At 43.4% G+C, this 14,604-nt stretch overlaps 1 protein-coding gene across 1 annotated transcript in view; it reads left to right on the top strand.

Moving 5' to 3' along the window:
• The window catches only part of LOC148055124 (PDZ domain-containing protein 2-like), a 72,041-nt gene extending 64,533 nt beyond the window's left edge, over nucleotides 1-7,508 (top strand). The window contains 2 exon segments of the mRNA XM_087762388.1: nucleotides 2,741-2,842; nucleotides 3,372-7,508. Of these exon segments, the coding sequence (XP_087618514.1) occupies nucleotides 2,741-2,802 (62 nt within the window). The 3' untranslated portion in view covers nucleotides 2,803-2,842; nucleotides 3,372-7,508.
• The last annotated feature ends 7,096 nt before the right edge of the window (nucleotides 7,509-14,604 follow it).

The following is a 14,604-nucleotide window of genomic DNA, read 5'->3' as shown; positions in this document are numbered from 1 at the left end:
CAGAACAGAAGTTGATAAAATAATGACAGCACTGGAGGGGAAACCGCCATCTGGTCTGCATAACTGCTGGCTGAGCTGCATTTAGAGTGTTCCTGAGTCTTATTCACAAAAGTTGCTATTTCAAATGTAGAACGGGCTGGGGGGAACAGGACCTCCCCAAAATACCCAGCTTTACCTCCTTCCAGGGACAGCATAGCTAAAGCTTGCAAGTCCCAAGAGCTTCGTGAGCCAAGAGGGTTTAGTAGGTTTACTGAAAAAATTAGGATTGGATTGTACTTTTGGCCAAAAGTAATTAAGTGTTCTTTAAAGTATTTTGCATGAGGTCTTGGAGAGATTAGTTATTTATGCCACTTTTCAAAGTCTGAGAACTCAAATATTTTTAAGTAACTCAATGCTTTTTGGAATGCGCTCCTTGTCTGCATAGTTTCTTATCTATATTTAAGCCCAGTATGGCACGTTGGCTAGAAAATTTTATGCTAGTGAAATGCTGCATTTAAATGTACAATAGGACAGTTCTTCATAGTTATGCAATTGCTGAAAAAATGAGATGGACTGCCTGATTTGGACTGAGAGCTTCCCCAGGAAGAATTTGTCATCATCTTTTGCTCTGAATTTACTGCTAGCATTTAATAAGTGTTACTAATATAAAAAATAAATATACAAGCATTTTATTGTTTAAATCTCTATGACCAATGATCTTCAGCTAACAGGCTGAAGAGAGGCTAAAGATTTGAGCTCTTTCATGTTGTGTTTCTCATTTCTTCTAGGCAAGTTCCTTAGAAATTTTGAGAGAATAACTTGCCTATGCACTGCAAGGAGTTTGCATTAACCTGCCTCAAAGACATGTTATGCAGTTATTGTAGTGACATTTCTCAAAGCCCATCAGATGATAGTCGTCATCACTGGAGGCCTTGTGCGTCAACTGTGTGGCCGAGTAAAACAATAAGCATCCATAGCCAGGTGTCTGTGCCCCATAGTACACGTGCTGGCTGAGGACAGCATTGAGAGCTGGTAAGGGAGGAAATGCACGACCTCAGCAATGGGAAACCAGGGTTCAGACTATGTTGCTGACTGGCTCAGGACATGTGGTCCTCACACAACCCTCAAACATCTGAGCCTCTGATATTATTTTTTTTCTTCCCCAGTGTAAGAAAATTAAGTTGTGGTAGCAAGGGTTGGAAAGAACCTGACCTCTTAAACAAAAAGGGTTGCTTTAGTACCTAACGGTCAAAGATACGAGTATGTTTCTGTTACCCTCACTGCACTTTGAAGGTGGCTAGCCTAGATATTTAACTGACTTCATTATTACTAGCCTAACATAAAGCTGTTCTCACTTGAGTACAGGTGAGAAGGGTCTTGATAGCTACTGTGGCCTAAGATGTTTGGCCCTGACTGCTCCTCTCTCCTTGAGCCCTGATGGATCACTGATGTGGAGCAGGGTGGCATCAGTTTCTGACATTGGCTCTGTGCTTTGCAGGGATGCCTCTAATGCAAAAAATCTTCCAGGGCCACTATTTGGCAAACACACACACAGAGAGGCCAAGAATTTGACTGTTGTTTCACCAAACAGCGATAATAATCTGTGGTTCCCTGTGCCTTTTGAAACGAAATTAAAAGGCAAACGCTGAGTTAAAATGTTGAGTTTAGTGAACTAAATATGTCATTTAATGCTAAATAGATTAAGAGGTTGGTTTCTAATGATGTGCCATTAATTTTAGTGTTGGCAGTTTCTGGAAATGACTGATGTTGGATGGGATCCTGGGGAAAAGCTGAGAGACCTGCTTTTTACTCCCCACTTCTGATGCTCTGCCCCATAGATGGTTACTATCCCCTTGCTCCACCAGATGCCTGCTTATAGTCCCCCTTACACCGCAAAATGCGGTCTCTGTAATAGTGTCTGGTTTGTCCTAATAACCATTCAGAAGATGGCACCAGGCTTGCTGGACAGGACTGCTTCTCTCTCATGGCAAATTCTGTATTTTGGCAGCAGCCCATCACTTCAAAGAAATCAGCTTTACACCTTCGTTCTGGTCTGGAGCCAAGTTCAGCCCTGGTGCAGACCTGCGCCAGGCCCTTTCCTGTGCTGGATGCTCCCATTTCCACAACAGCACAGCTTAGTCCCATTTGGATTACTAACAGGCTCATTACCTTCATCTCCCAAGCGAAAGAGTTTTTCCTGCTGTCCCATCTAACCTTCCCAAGCCTCAATTTGTAGTCACTGCCCCTTGCAAGATTGTCCAGCACTGCTGAGAAGAGGTTGATGTAACTGCCCTCCATTACATCTTTGTAACTGCCTTTCAAGAGGAAGGAGAAATGGGATTAAAAAAAAGTGTTAGCAATTCCCTGGAAAGTACAGTGCTTGGTCCAGAAAGGTGTATGGGAACTATTCAGTTTTGACTGCAAAATGTCCAGCAATGCAAAGTTGATTACAGCCTGTGAAAATTAGGCTGCCCAAGATTTAATACCCTTCCACTATCTTAATTTTGACTTTGCTTTTTAGCCTTGGACTGACTGAAGAAATCTTTGCTGTCACCTGAGTTCTCCTATATGGCTGCTACTCATCTGTAGCATGAACAGAAATGCATTTCACATCTCAGTTTTAATTCCTTGAGTTGCTTTTTTTCACCTGCCATAATCTGAGGGTACTGGGAATTTGTCATTTTTGTGGGAACTTGGTCTTGATCTTTGGTTTTGTTTTTCTTCTCTTTCTCCTTCTCTTCCACCCCCATTTTTCTGCTAGAGAAAAGACGACACATACTTTGTAGTCTTGTGCAAAGAAGAAGGAGCTGGCCTGAGATTTAGTGTTGCTGGAGGAATAGATCTGGAACAGAAATCAGTCACAGTAAGTGATGGCTGCAAGTCATTTTTTTGCAAAGCTCACTTTAAAGCAGGCTGGTGATTAGATCAAGTGCTCGTTTATCAAGACTCACTGCAAGTCATTCACAGTCATAAAACAGTGTCTCTCAGAGGCGACTGCATACTGTCTGCTACTGAAATCAAAGGGTGTCTGGGAAGCGTAATTTTTATTATTGGAGATGGATGCCAATTATGTTTTCAGTCTTTAAAAGTCTGTTACTGGATGGGATCGGCTAGGTCTAAATCCTATGCATGTAAATAAAATTTTGCATGTAGTTGCAGTGCAACAGACGTTTTTTCTGAGAACAAGGATTTATCTTGGTTAAAATAACATTTTCTGTGAGACGCAGCATGGGGTAGATTGCTAGAGTGGAGCTGAACATAAATGACTTGTACTGAAATTGCCACTGTTGGAAGAATGGTTTATTTGCTATTCATCACAGTGGAAAGCAAATTTTTGTGGGTTTGATTTTATTTTTTTTTTTACACTGACTTTTCCCCCCTTTTGCTCCTAGGTGGTGCTGCAGAGCAATCTGGAAACATAGAAACTGGAGATGAAATTCTTGCTGTTAGTGGAAAATCAGTACTTGGCCTCGTGCATTACGATGCCTGGAACATTATTAAATCTGTGCCGGGGGCCTGTTCAGTTACTAATCAGAAAACACATAACTTCAGTATGATGGAAGCACTACATCTAATCACACTTGCTAAGACAAAGCATTTAAAACTGGCTAGAAGCTGTCTTTGTTTCTAAAGCCACACAGAAGCCACACAGAAGCATCTTAATGCTCTACAGAGAGGTGCTAAGAGCCTTGGAGAACCACTGAGCAAGCATGTGATGAGCATCATAAAATCTCACCTAATTATCAAGGATGAAGGAAGCCAAATGCTAGAGACATTTTTGTATTATGTGGCAGTTTTAATGGAACTTCAAGATTTTTACTGGGTTTGGTTTAAAGTATTCTGACTGACATAAATAACACTGTGCCTGTCCCTGATATTTTTAGTATCTGCAGAGCATTAGGAGTATAACTTGTTGGTTGCCATCCTGTTGACAAGGATGGGTATTTAGACTGTACTATATCACTTAACTGTAATATGACTTCAGAACACTTACTTAGGGTCTGGTCCTTTTTTGTTATAATAAGAGAATGTCTGGAACAATCTTGCTTTATTCTTCTAAGTGCAGTTTTGCTAAAAATGCATGACAAAAGGGGATAATTTTGCACAGCTTTTATGCCTAAAAACATGAACATTTTATCGCAAAGCTGAAAAATCCTCTTAAAACTGATGAACTAATTCAGCATCCACCACAACTGAATCTGCTCTTAGTGGCAACTTGTATCTGAAAGCACATTTCTATTGCATTGTATCTGAATGCAATAGAAATCTGTGAGCAAGAAAATCATGTCCAAATAATAGGTGATTGTCCACCAAGGTGTAGACTGAGTTGTTACCTGTGATTAAAATGGGAGCAATAAAAATTGGGGTCTGAATTTTCAAATTTAGGTTTCTAATGTTAGGCACCTTTAAAATATATATATTTTTAAAATAGGGACAGTTTCAGGTGCTGAGCCTTGCAGATCCCACAGACTTCATCAATCACTAAGTATGTCTGAAAGCCAGGCTGCTTTTATTTGGCTGCAAGAGGTTTAAGGCTGCCCGACTTGAAACACTCAAGCTGGAAAATGGTAGTCTAAGGATGTGGATTTTAACAGATTAAATCTGAACTGGCCATATTTGTGGTGGCTTTTAATCGCTCTTTTTTGTCTTCTCCTGTCCAGTATTTATTTTTGCTTGTGTGAGAGTGGGTGAGTATGTGTGTGCAAGATATAAGTGTGCCCAGCTGTGTCAGGAACGGGCTGATGCTGAGGGTTCTAGATTGTGAAACTGTAAACTGTTTGTGTAGATGGGAGAAACCATGGTGTTAGATACAGCAAAACTGAAAGGGTTGCAATGCCCCAGGCACTTAGTTTGGATTTTCTCACCTCTACTCACAGTAGAGGTATCAGTAGTGGGCCATGCTGCTGAGTGTTTTTTATAATCTGCTGTGTCAGGAGGAGAGTGTATGGGTGCAAGAGATTAGACTGTTATTTCTCTTCCTATGTCTGGGATAGCTAAACAACATAAAAGAGATACAAGAGGAAATGTGCCAGCATCCTTATCAGCTGAGAACAAGTTGTTTGTTCCAGAGTTCTCAGGTTGGTTGTCGGGTTAGGCTGGAGACCAGCATGCCCAGGGTGAAGAGCTCTCAGCCTGGAGCCGGTCCAAATCTGAAGTGCTGCCTATGTTTCTAGTGAGCCAAGACACTGCATAGCTGTTACAAAAAGGTCTGAGCTTGTTGCTTGGCCCTACCCCAAGATCATGCTATAGTTCAGTTTATTTACATTTATTCAACAGTGCTTGGAGCAATTGCTTCCAGGTTAGTGGAGCACTCGATTTGGTTCACTTCTGTGACAGCTTCATTAGACTGCAACTCATGATGTGCAGAGGAAAATTCAGTTCTGTGAGGCAACCCGAGACCAGGCAAGCAGAAAAGCTGTGCAGTGTTTGCCTAAAAATGAATAGATTTAATTCTTTTTCAGTGACGTGCATGTGAATCCAGGGAGAGATGCAACTTTTGTTTACAGGAAAGGCAATGCTGTATGTAGTCCTACAGCTGCTTTGCCTGCAGGATTTCCGTTGAAACTAATTCAGGTTCAGTGCTGTGAAATGACTGTCGAGTTGAGTCCCTTGTGACCCTGAAGCTCAGCTGCTCTGTCAGGACCAGTCCTGGCCTTTGGTCACCTCAGTGGTAGGAGAGGCTTCAGGAGGATGCAGCACTTTGGGTTGGAGGACCACACTGCAGGCCTGTGCTGGGATAAAAGAGGTTACCCCTGCATGTTTGCTGAAAACCAGGGAGAAGACATTTGGCAATGACAATTAAATGGCAAGGCCTTGTTCAGGAATGACCAAAATCTGATTATAATAGCGTGTGTAATAGATACATAAAATGCATGTAAAATTTAATGTAGCATAGTGAATACATACCTGTATATGTATAATACGTACAAGTGCAGTACTGACTTTTTGCTACTTTAATGTGGTAAATCACAATTGCATTTTAGGAAATGGCACTTTTTTTCAGTCCACAGTTTAAAATTTTGGAGGTTCCAGTGCAGGGAGGCATATGGCTCCCTCACTCTCTAAACCGGTGTGAGCTCAAGGGTGAAGTCTTCATTTTGTAAATTAAACTTACTTTGAGGTGTCTTAAAATGATATGTGGTAAATATTTTCAGACACTTATTTGCAGGTACTGTTCATTGTGAGTGATTTAGAAGGCTTTCATTTTTCAGTAATCGCATACTGTTGGGTATTTTCTTTTACATGCATGTAGATATGTGTTGGCTGAGTAACAGCGGAGAGAGGTGGGGATTTTTGTGTGTGATTCAGTAGTGGCTATAATTTAAAAGATAGGTTTAATGTTTTAAGTCTGATAGTTACTATGGGTAGAATGATACACTTATCTACTAACCTTACAGCAAGAAAAAGAATAGTATTTAACCCTGATTGTTTCTGTTCCTGAAAATACTTTTTCTCTTTTTTTCTTTTTTTTTTGGTGAAGGAACAAGAAACATCTTTACTGATGCTTCCAGTATTGATATGATTACAGTAGCATTTCCTGATGTCTCTATTGGGGTGACATTCCCCATAAAAGCCCCAGGATTTATGGAATATGGGTCTGCTTTATTACAAACAGGATGGATAGACCAAACAGATGTAGTAAACCTTCAGTTACGCATCTGGCAAAGAAAATGTTCCTTTTCTGAGAGCCTGGTTGCACCAAAATGACAGAGGGAGTTGCATTAGTTCATCAGTATTCAGTAGGTTCACAAGCATTTTTGACCTTGCTGTTTGCATATCAGCCCCCATGGTGATTCTTTGCCATGCCAGAGGGTTGGCCAAGCTCTAGGAGAGCAGTGACTCTCCAGAGACTCGCAGCTGCATCTTGGAGGACCAAAAAGTAGGATGAAATTATGCACTTGGTCCACAACTCTTCACCAGGGACCTGAAGGCATGCCAGGTAAGGTGAATTTGCTCCTAGATGGAGAAGGTCTGGTGGAGGGCTTTGCTGCTTCCAGGCCTGGAGCAGCTCAGGGTGTGATACTGTCATTGCATATTCTGCAGCCTTTTGTACGTGGAAGCTCTTTCCAGCTTCTGTGGGGACTGCATCTGTATTAAAAACTGTGAGATTAGGCCTAAATTAGGGAGGGAGCAATAGCGGATCATTTTCTTGCTAAAAAAAAAAAAAAAAAAAAAATCGAGGGCAGATAAGTGTTAAACTGTTAAGTGATTCATATTTTCTAATGACCCTCACTTAAAATTAACCCTAGTTAATGTTCTGCAGTGGTTCTTGTCAAAATCTGAAGGAACCATTCCCAGATGGGAATGTTTACCTGCTTCTACATTTAGGATATATAAATGTATATGTGAAAATATTGATAAGAAGTAGACTAGATCATGTGAGAAATTAGGATCCCACTCTAGGTAGGTTTTGTGTATTAGGCTGATACACTTCTGGTATGATACTGTATATTTACACTTATATTTATATAAATAAAACTGCTTTTAATGAAAACTGTTTTAAATGCCTTGCGATTAAAAAAAGTGAGTGCAATAACATGAAATAGATTGTACATTTTTCAATTTGCTGTCTCTGTTATGTAAATCTGTATCTCCATAAACTGTTTTGTTTGGGTTTTTTAGTGATTTTGAAAATAAATGGTATCCTTATTACTCCTCTAGATATTTATTTCTGTTATGCTAAAGTCTGTCTAGTCCACAGTTGGAACTGGCATCACAAGGACAAGGTTGTCTTGGAGAGCGCGGTCAAAGATTAAGTGTTAACACTGTCCAGATATACATCTAAGCTAGAAGTAAAATACCACCCTCTAAGGACTGTCATTCAGTGTGAGCAGGATTAAAGCATTTAAGAAGTGTTAGAAGGTGTTGTATAGGACTTGCTTTGGTATCTTGGAAGATGTGCTTTTTTTTTCCTGCCCCTTTGCAAGGAAAATGTGGATGGCAAAGGTGAAATGTAGAGTTTTCATTAAGAGCAGCAGTCTCTGGAGTGGGTCACCTATAAACTGCTCTGTACCTCCTGCCCAGCACCTGGGCTTTAAGGGAATGGGTTGTATGTGTAGGGAATATGTATATGCAACTAGTTTTAAACTGGTATTTGTTGTTATCTTCAACCTACCCTGGGGATAAACTCCCCTCCAAAACCCCAGTAAGCCGGAAGTGTGGGCTGGACTGGAGATAACCTCTCCGTGGATGGAGTGGAGCTCATAGTGGGATGTGGAAGCCATAACCTTCAAATTGAGAAAGTTTGCATCAAGTAGTCCACCTTTTTACGGACACAGCTGGCTTCACGGTCACTGCATGGCAGCTTGAAGCAAGCCTGCCTCCCAGAAAGACGAGTCAGCCCAGAAAGCACAGTCTGGATGTCCTCCTTGGGAGCTGCTTTGACATGGGGAATGCCAGAGGCATGCCAGCGCATGGACACGTCAGCTAGTCACTGCAGGGTAGGCTGAGCTGGAGGAAGGAGCTTGTGAGTTAAGTGTTTATATCCACATTGCGAGCCTGCATGCATTGCTCAGTGTTTGAGTGCTGGGTTGGGCGCTCTTAGCAGCAGCGTGGCTGGAAACTCCCACCTGGCTTACGCCACAGCGCAGTCCTGCCCTCTCGCTCACCTGCCTCTTCTTGGTGCACACATGGCACTCGCCAGTGTCTCTTCTGCTGTGCCTTGCAAACCTCACCATTTCCTCCAGTGCACGGTGCTGCCCAAAAGGGCTGGGTTGGCTTTTCTGCGAGGGGAGGAAGGCGTTTGCTTTCCTGTGCTGGTGTCGCGGAGGGTATTTCCCTCGTCCCTGGGCTTGTGTCCCAAAAGCCACCATGTTTGCTTTCAGTTTCCTTCTCTGGGTGCCGCACCAGGAGGGTGCAAGTGAGCAAGAGTCACGTGAGGAGGGAAAAGCCCTGGCTCTTCTGCTGAATCACCCTGCAGGAAAGGCCGGCGTGTCGGGCTCCCGGCCTGCCCCACGGGCGCTGGGGCATTTTCCTGAACTGGAGGGGAAAAGGAGGATCCCTTTTCCCCACATCCCACTCCCTTGCAAAGATCTGTGATGAGGGATGTTATGGAGCCTGTGTTGTTTTGTAGATAAGATTGTGCAAGGCATAAAATCAATAACATAGGAAGGGGATGGATGGGGAGGTGTGGGGCAGTGTGTGCAGCCCCCTCAAGCTTGTTCTGGCACGTCTGTCCCCAGATGGGGCCTGGCTTCTCCCCCAGGGCTGTATGGGGAAAAGGAAGAAGACATTTTTATCCATTAAGATCTCCTCTGCTTTCCCCTCTCCCCTGCTGTCCTCAGTGCTGGGGCAGCCCAGCCCCTCTTTCCAGAGACTCCCCTGTGTACATCCTCCTGTCTGTCCTTCTCCCACTTTCTGCTACCACATGGCATGAGCTGGGGACCCACAGGGCTCAAGCCTCAGAGTGCCTGGCTCTTGTAAGATCAGTCTTTAAATTCTTTAATTAAAATCTTAATTGTCCCAGACAGTAGCTAAGTAAAGAGGAATGCAAAAGAGAGAAGGCACAATGGACTTAATCCATAAATGGATTAGTACATGTGACTTCATTTATTCACTAAGCCATGTAAAGTGGTAGAAAATTACATTTAAGTTTACCTAACTCAGATGTGTTCCAGAGATTGTTTTTTTTCTGAAGGCCTTGCGGCATCAGCAAATGGGGAACTTGGCACAAAAGGCAGGAGAAGTTTGCAGTTTTGGGCATGGCTTTTTTTGACGGTTGGAAGAGGAGATGGATGGAAGGGGAGACCTTATTGCTCTCTACAACTACCTGAAAGGAGGTTGTAGCGAGGTGGGGGTCGGTCTCTTCTCCCTAGTAACAAGTGATAGGACAAGAGGAAACGGCCTTAAGCTGCGCCAGGGGAGGTTTAGGCTGGATATTAGGAAAAACTTCTTCACTGAAAGGGTGGTCAAGCATTGGAACAGGCTGCCCAGGGAAGTGGTTGAGTCTCCATCCCTGGAGGTATTTAAAGGACGGATAGATGTGGTGCTCGAGGACATGGTATAGCGATGGACTTGGCAGTGATAGGTTAACGGTTGGACTCAATGATCTTAAGGATGTTTTCCAACCTTAACGATTCTATGATTCTATGATACCTGAAGCTGTAGTTGCTTGGATTTTTCCCTACCTAGCAAAGCCATTTCCTTGATGTGCTGCTGATGCCACAGCAGCACTGGGGAAAGCACAGCTGCTGTCTGTCGTCAAAAATTATCTCCCTAATTCCTGATCCTGGGCAGGAGGGACCTGTATGTGGCCTCATGCCTTTGTCATGGCTCGGTCACATCCCTTTCGGGAGCGCAAAGGGGAAGGTGCAAGCAGAAATCTACCCTTAATCACTGCCATGCAGCAGGTGGCAAAGGTGGCTGAGATCCTGGCTTGGATCCCGGAGCTGAGGGAGGAGGTGCAAACGTGGTACCTTGACCTGGGCAAGAGTGTGATAACACAAGCAAAATCCCAAAGGCACAAAAGCCTGGTGACGGGCACCGTCCTGGGGGCCATCTTCTGCTCTGAGCCCCCCAGGCAGGCACTGCAGCAGTGTCACGGTGGGCAACGCAGGGGTGCCAGTGTCCTGACGGCAGCTCCAAGGCATGTCCGCCAGCCTTACCCAGTGTTGTTGAAGGTAACTGGTTTCTTTCAAGGTTTGCAAGCTAGCCTGTCCCCTGCAGGAAGGTGCCTTGGCCCTTCAAGCGGTGGCAGCAGCATGGAGGAGCTGAGCCAGGTGGTGCGCCCGCTGTCCTTTCCTGCAGAGGAGGGAATGATGCCAAAGCCCCCGTAATATGAAATGGCAGAAACAGTTTTATTTGAGGTCACTGCCGTTTCACGGCATATCTCCTGTTGCTAAAGGAGTTAGTGATGTCTGCCTCCGCACTTTCGGAGGGCTTGCAGACTGGTGAGATTTGCATTGCAAAGAGACCGTGCATGAGAAGGGAGGGCAGCCTTGGTGTGGCCAGTTTCTTACACCATCATCCAGACAATATAGTGACGCACTTGAGTAAAGACCCTTGTTTACAGCTGTAACAGCTTTTGGGACTATTGCTCACTGACAGTCCCACCATCAGACAGTCACCTACTTCATGGAAAACCCTGCCAGACCAAAAGACCATATCCCCAGCCCTTCCTGTCTGGCCTCCTTGCACCTCTACAGATGCATGTCATGCCTTTGGACTGTCTCGTGTCGATGGAGAGAAAATGAGTCTCTTCCAGCAGCATATGCTAAAAATAATTAGCAGCATATGAGACATTCTTTTTCAGATGACTTAAAAAAACATCCCACAGGGGGAGAGGGGAGGAGAGAGGTGTTATCTGTTGTCTAGCAATTTGTTTAGGAAATACTGCTTGTGCATCCAGTCTCAGGTGTGAGAGTGTGAGCTGGCTGAGGGCTGGTTTTTGCCTGGGTGAGCACAGTGCGAACGTGGCCTGAGGCTGCACTTGTTGGTCTGGCAGGTGCCCATGGGCTGTGGTTAATGGAGAGCGCTATGGGGCAGCAACTCCAGCAGTTTGCTTTGGCAGGTGGGTTTAGTTTGTTGTTTTGATATCAGGTGCTTGGGGGTGAGTCAGGCACCTTCAGATAGCGATGCCGTGCCCCAGTGATGAGATTTTTTTTTCCTTGCCCTTTTGGGAGGAGCAGGTCACAAGCATCACACTCTAGCAGTGACCTGGCTGGAGAGGGCCCAGCCTCCAGTGGGCAGTGGGTGAGGGTGTCTGGATGTTTTCACAAGGCAGATGAGCCTTACAAGTATAATTTGTTTCCTGGTGGGGCTGTGCAAAAATTCACTGTACAGCACCTGCAGTAGCACTTGGCACCAGACTGATAGGCCTTCTCAGGACCGCTTCGCTGATGCCTCCTAAGTAAAGCTCTTCCAAGCCTCCACTGGTGGCTAACTGGGAAAGGATGGCAATTTGCTTCCCTTTGATTTTTTTTTTTTTTTTTTTTTTAGTTTATTAGAAACCAGAGCCTTTGGCCAGGAAGCTCTTAGTCCTCCTCGAGCTAGGAACACATGCCCCAGGCGTGGTGCTCCCTGCCCGTGAAGCTGGGAAGAAGCAGCACAACGAGTCAGGGGAAAGCCTGCTGATCTGCTGATGCACACAGTGTAGCAGGTGAGGATCTTGGGCTCTCCTTTCCACAGACACATCTTTGGGTCCCAGCTTTAGGGAGAAAGAATAAGCTCTGCGCTATCCCTTTGCTATTCCCTTGTGGTAAGCAGTATCATTTACCCCTTTTCCAAAACTCCAGCTTCAAACTCTCGAGAAAGTAAAAATCTGAACTTGGCAAAACGCTGCATTCCTTTCTGCCTGCATCTGAGATAAAAACCTTAACTTGGCTGTCTGTCCTTCATTGATTCCCAGGGACTCTCTTCATCAAAGCTGCAACACCTCTAATAGAGGTAATGGTGCCCCTGACACCACCAAACTATTCTGTGGGCAGTAGTTACTAGAAAATATTAGAATAGGTGTGCCTGTTTCCCATTTGAAGTTCAAGGATATGGTTATGTCTTGTTCCTCTTAATGGCAGAAGTAAAAGCCTAATCTCCCAATGTGTATCTACTGGCACTCTGCTGTTGCCTTAGTGTGTGCCCTCTGACTTGGATGTATGGAAGGAATTTGTATAACCCTGAGTTATAACAACAACTCATTTTTCTTGCTAACACTGTATTTATTATCTCAGCAAGAATTCAAGACATACATGCATGGGGCATACAGCAAAACATCTGGCCTGTATCCAGAATAGGTCTTAAGAGAAACACACTCATGTTGATACAGTCATATAGCAGATCCTTTGGAGAAGTAACAAAAGGACTCCCAGGGAGGACATCAGCAAGTGCTTACTTATATGCTGGCACTGATCGCTTGGATCTAGGACTTTTTTCCTGAACTCACTGTGAACACTAGCACTCTTGACAATCCTCAGAGAAACATAAAAGCATTTAACAAAAAGCAAATAATTTTTGCAGATCTAGACAGAAAAATACTGCACTAGTACTTAACTCAGATATCCCTGTGATAATGCATTTATGGGGATACCTTTTTTTCCTAACATTCATGTGTGCTACGGCCTGAAGAATTGGGCAGGCTCTATGAAGCCTGCACCTCATTTCCTATGGAATTTCAAAGCAGCATATGTTGAGCAGAACACTTTCATTCAAATACATTTCAGCTACTAATGCAAATACTAATGCTGAATTTTCCTCAGAGTCCCGGATAGGTACAATCATTGTTTAGTGTCCTTGATGAAGACTCCAGGACTCCACCAAGCCCAGGGCACACAGCAGGAGCCTTTCTGTTGAAGTCGGGGCTGCCTTTGATGAACAGCTTTGCCAAGTTGCACGCAGCGCTAGCCTGGGAGCTGGTGTTTAGCCTAACAGAAACTCTTTGCATTTACTTTTTAATACCTGAAAAACTGACCCATGTACATGTCAGCAAAACATGTTACTTTGCAGTACTAAGACAAATAACAACTATTCTTGAAACATTATTTTCTCACTGAAAAGGTATTAGCTGGCTTAGAGGAGGAGGAAACCATGCATGTGGCTCAAGACAACGGCAAAGCTCTCAGTAACGCCACTGGGACGGGGTTAAAAGTCCTCCATGCGGAAAGCAGGCAAAGTCAGTCAGCTTCTGCTTAGTGAAATCAGTGTCAACAAGTAACAGCCATACACAGTTGGTTGTGACAGAGTGACCAGAGCTATGTAATGACAATTTTGCAAAGGCAGATTCAGAAGAGCTAACTGAAAAATTCATTATCAATACAAACAAGAATTCACTGCAAGGCAGGAAAAAAATGTAATTTGAACAGACCCAGAATTCAGAAGGTGCAACTATACAGCCTTATACAATGCAAATGTACTTACGTACAAGGTTAGTAAGAGAAGCGACTCTGACCATTGACTTAAGAGGTAGCTACAAAACATGATCAGCTTCAGCCATTTTCTTGCTAGTTTACACCCATGAAAAAATACTGTTTAGGATCACGTCTGACATGAATTGACTAGCAGAGTTACTGTTTGCCTTGACGGCAATCAGCATGATTAATTCAGCTCCTCCAAAGCCAGCCAAGGGTGACCCCTCAGTGAGATAGGCATAATGCATCACCATCCACTGGATGTGCTACAGCGGCTTCATCATTCTGGAACCGAAATGAGGTTTCTATGAAATGAAATGGAAATAAAGTACAAGGGAAGAACTTTCACTTGTGAGTATCATTAAACATTCAGAAATCCAAGACTACATTTCTGTACTGACTGTAACATTCAATTCTATTGATATTATTTCTTCAAAGAGAGGTAGTTGCTTTCTTTGAATAAATAACATTCTCAAGAAAACTTGAGTTTCAACTCAGATTCAACTTTAAGATCTACTTCTATTGAAAAGTTATTTTTTTACTTATAAAGACACACAGCAGTATTGTACTGTTCTCAAGAAATTCTTTGTAATGTTGAAAGAATCCTTCTACCAAACACACATATTTCAATATCTGTATTTGTGTAATATATATTCATATATATGTGTCTTATATAATGATATACTAAAGTATGCTCCCCTCTGTGATGCATGAAGTATTTCCTTTATTTTCAGAAAACATTATGCTTTCTTCTAGTTAATATAATGGATTTTTATGTCATGTTTTG

The sequence above is a fragment of the Nipponia nippon genome, unplaced genomic scaffold, assembly GCF_047370975.1.
Source record: "Nipponia nippon isolate SJK-2023a ecotype South Korea unplaced genomic scaffold, ASM4737097v1 scaffold_26, whole genome shotgun sequence".
NCBI lineage: Eukaryota > Metazoa > Chordata > Aves > Pelecaniformes > Threskiornithidae > Nipponia > Nipponia nippon.
The sequence above is the reverse complement of the archived record's forward strand: the minus strand, read 5'-3'. Positions and strand labels throughout refer to the sequence as shown.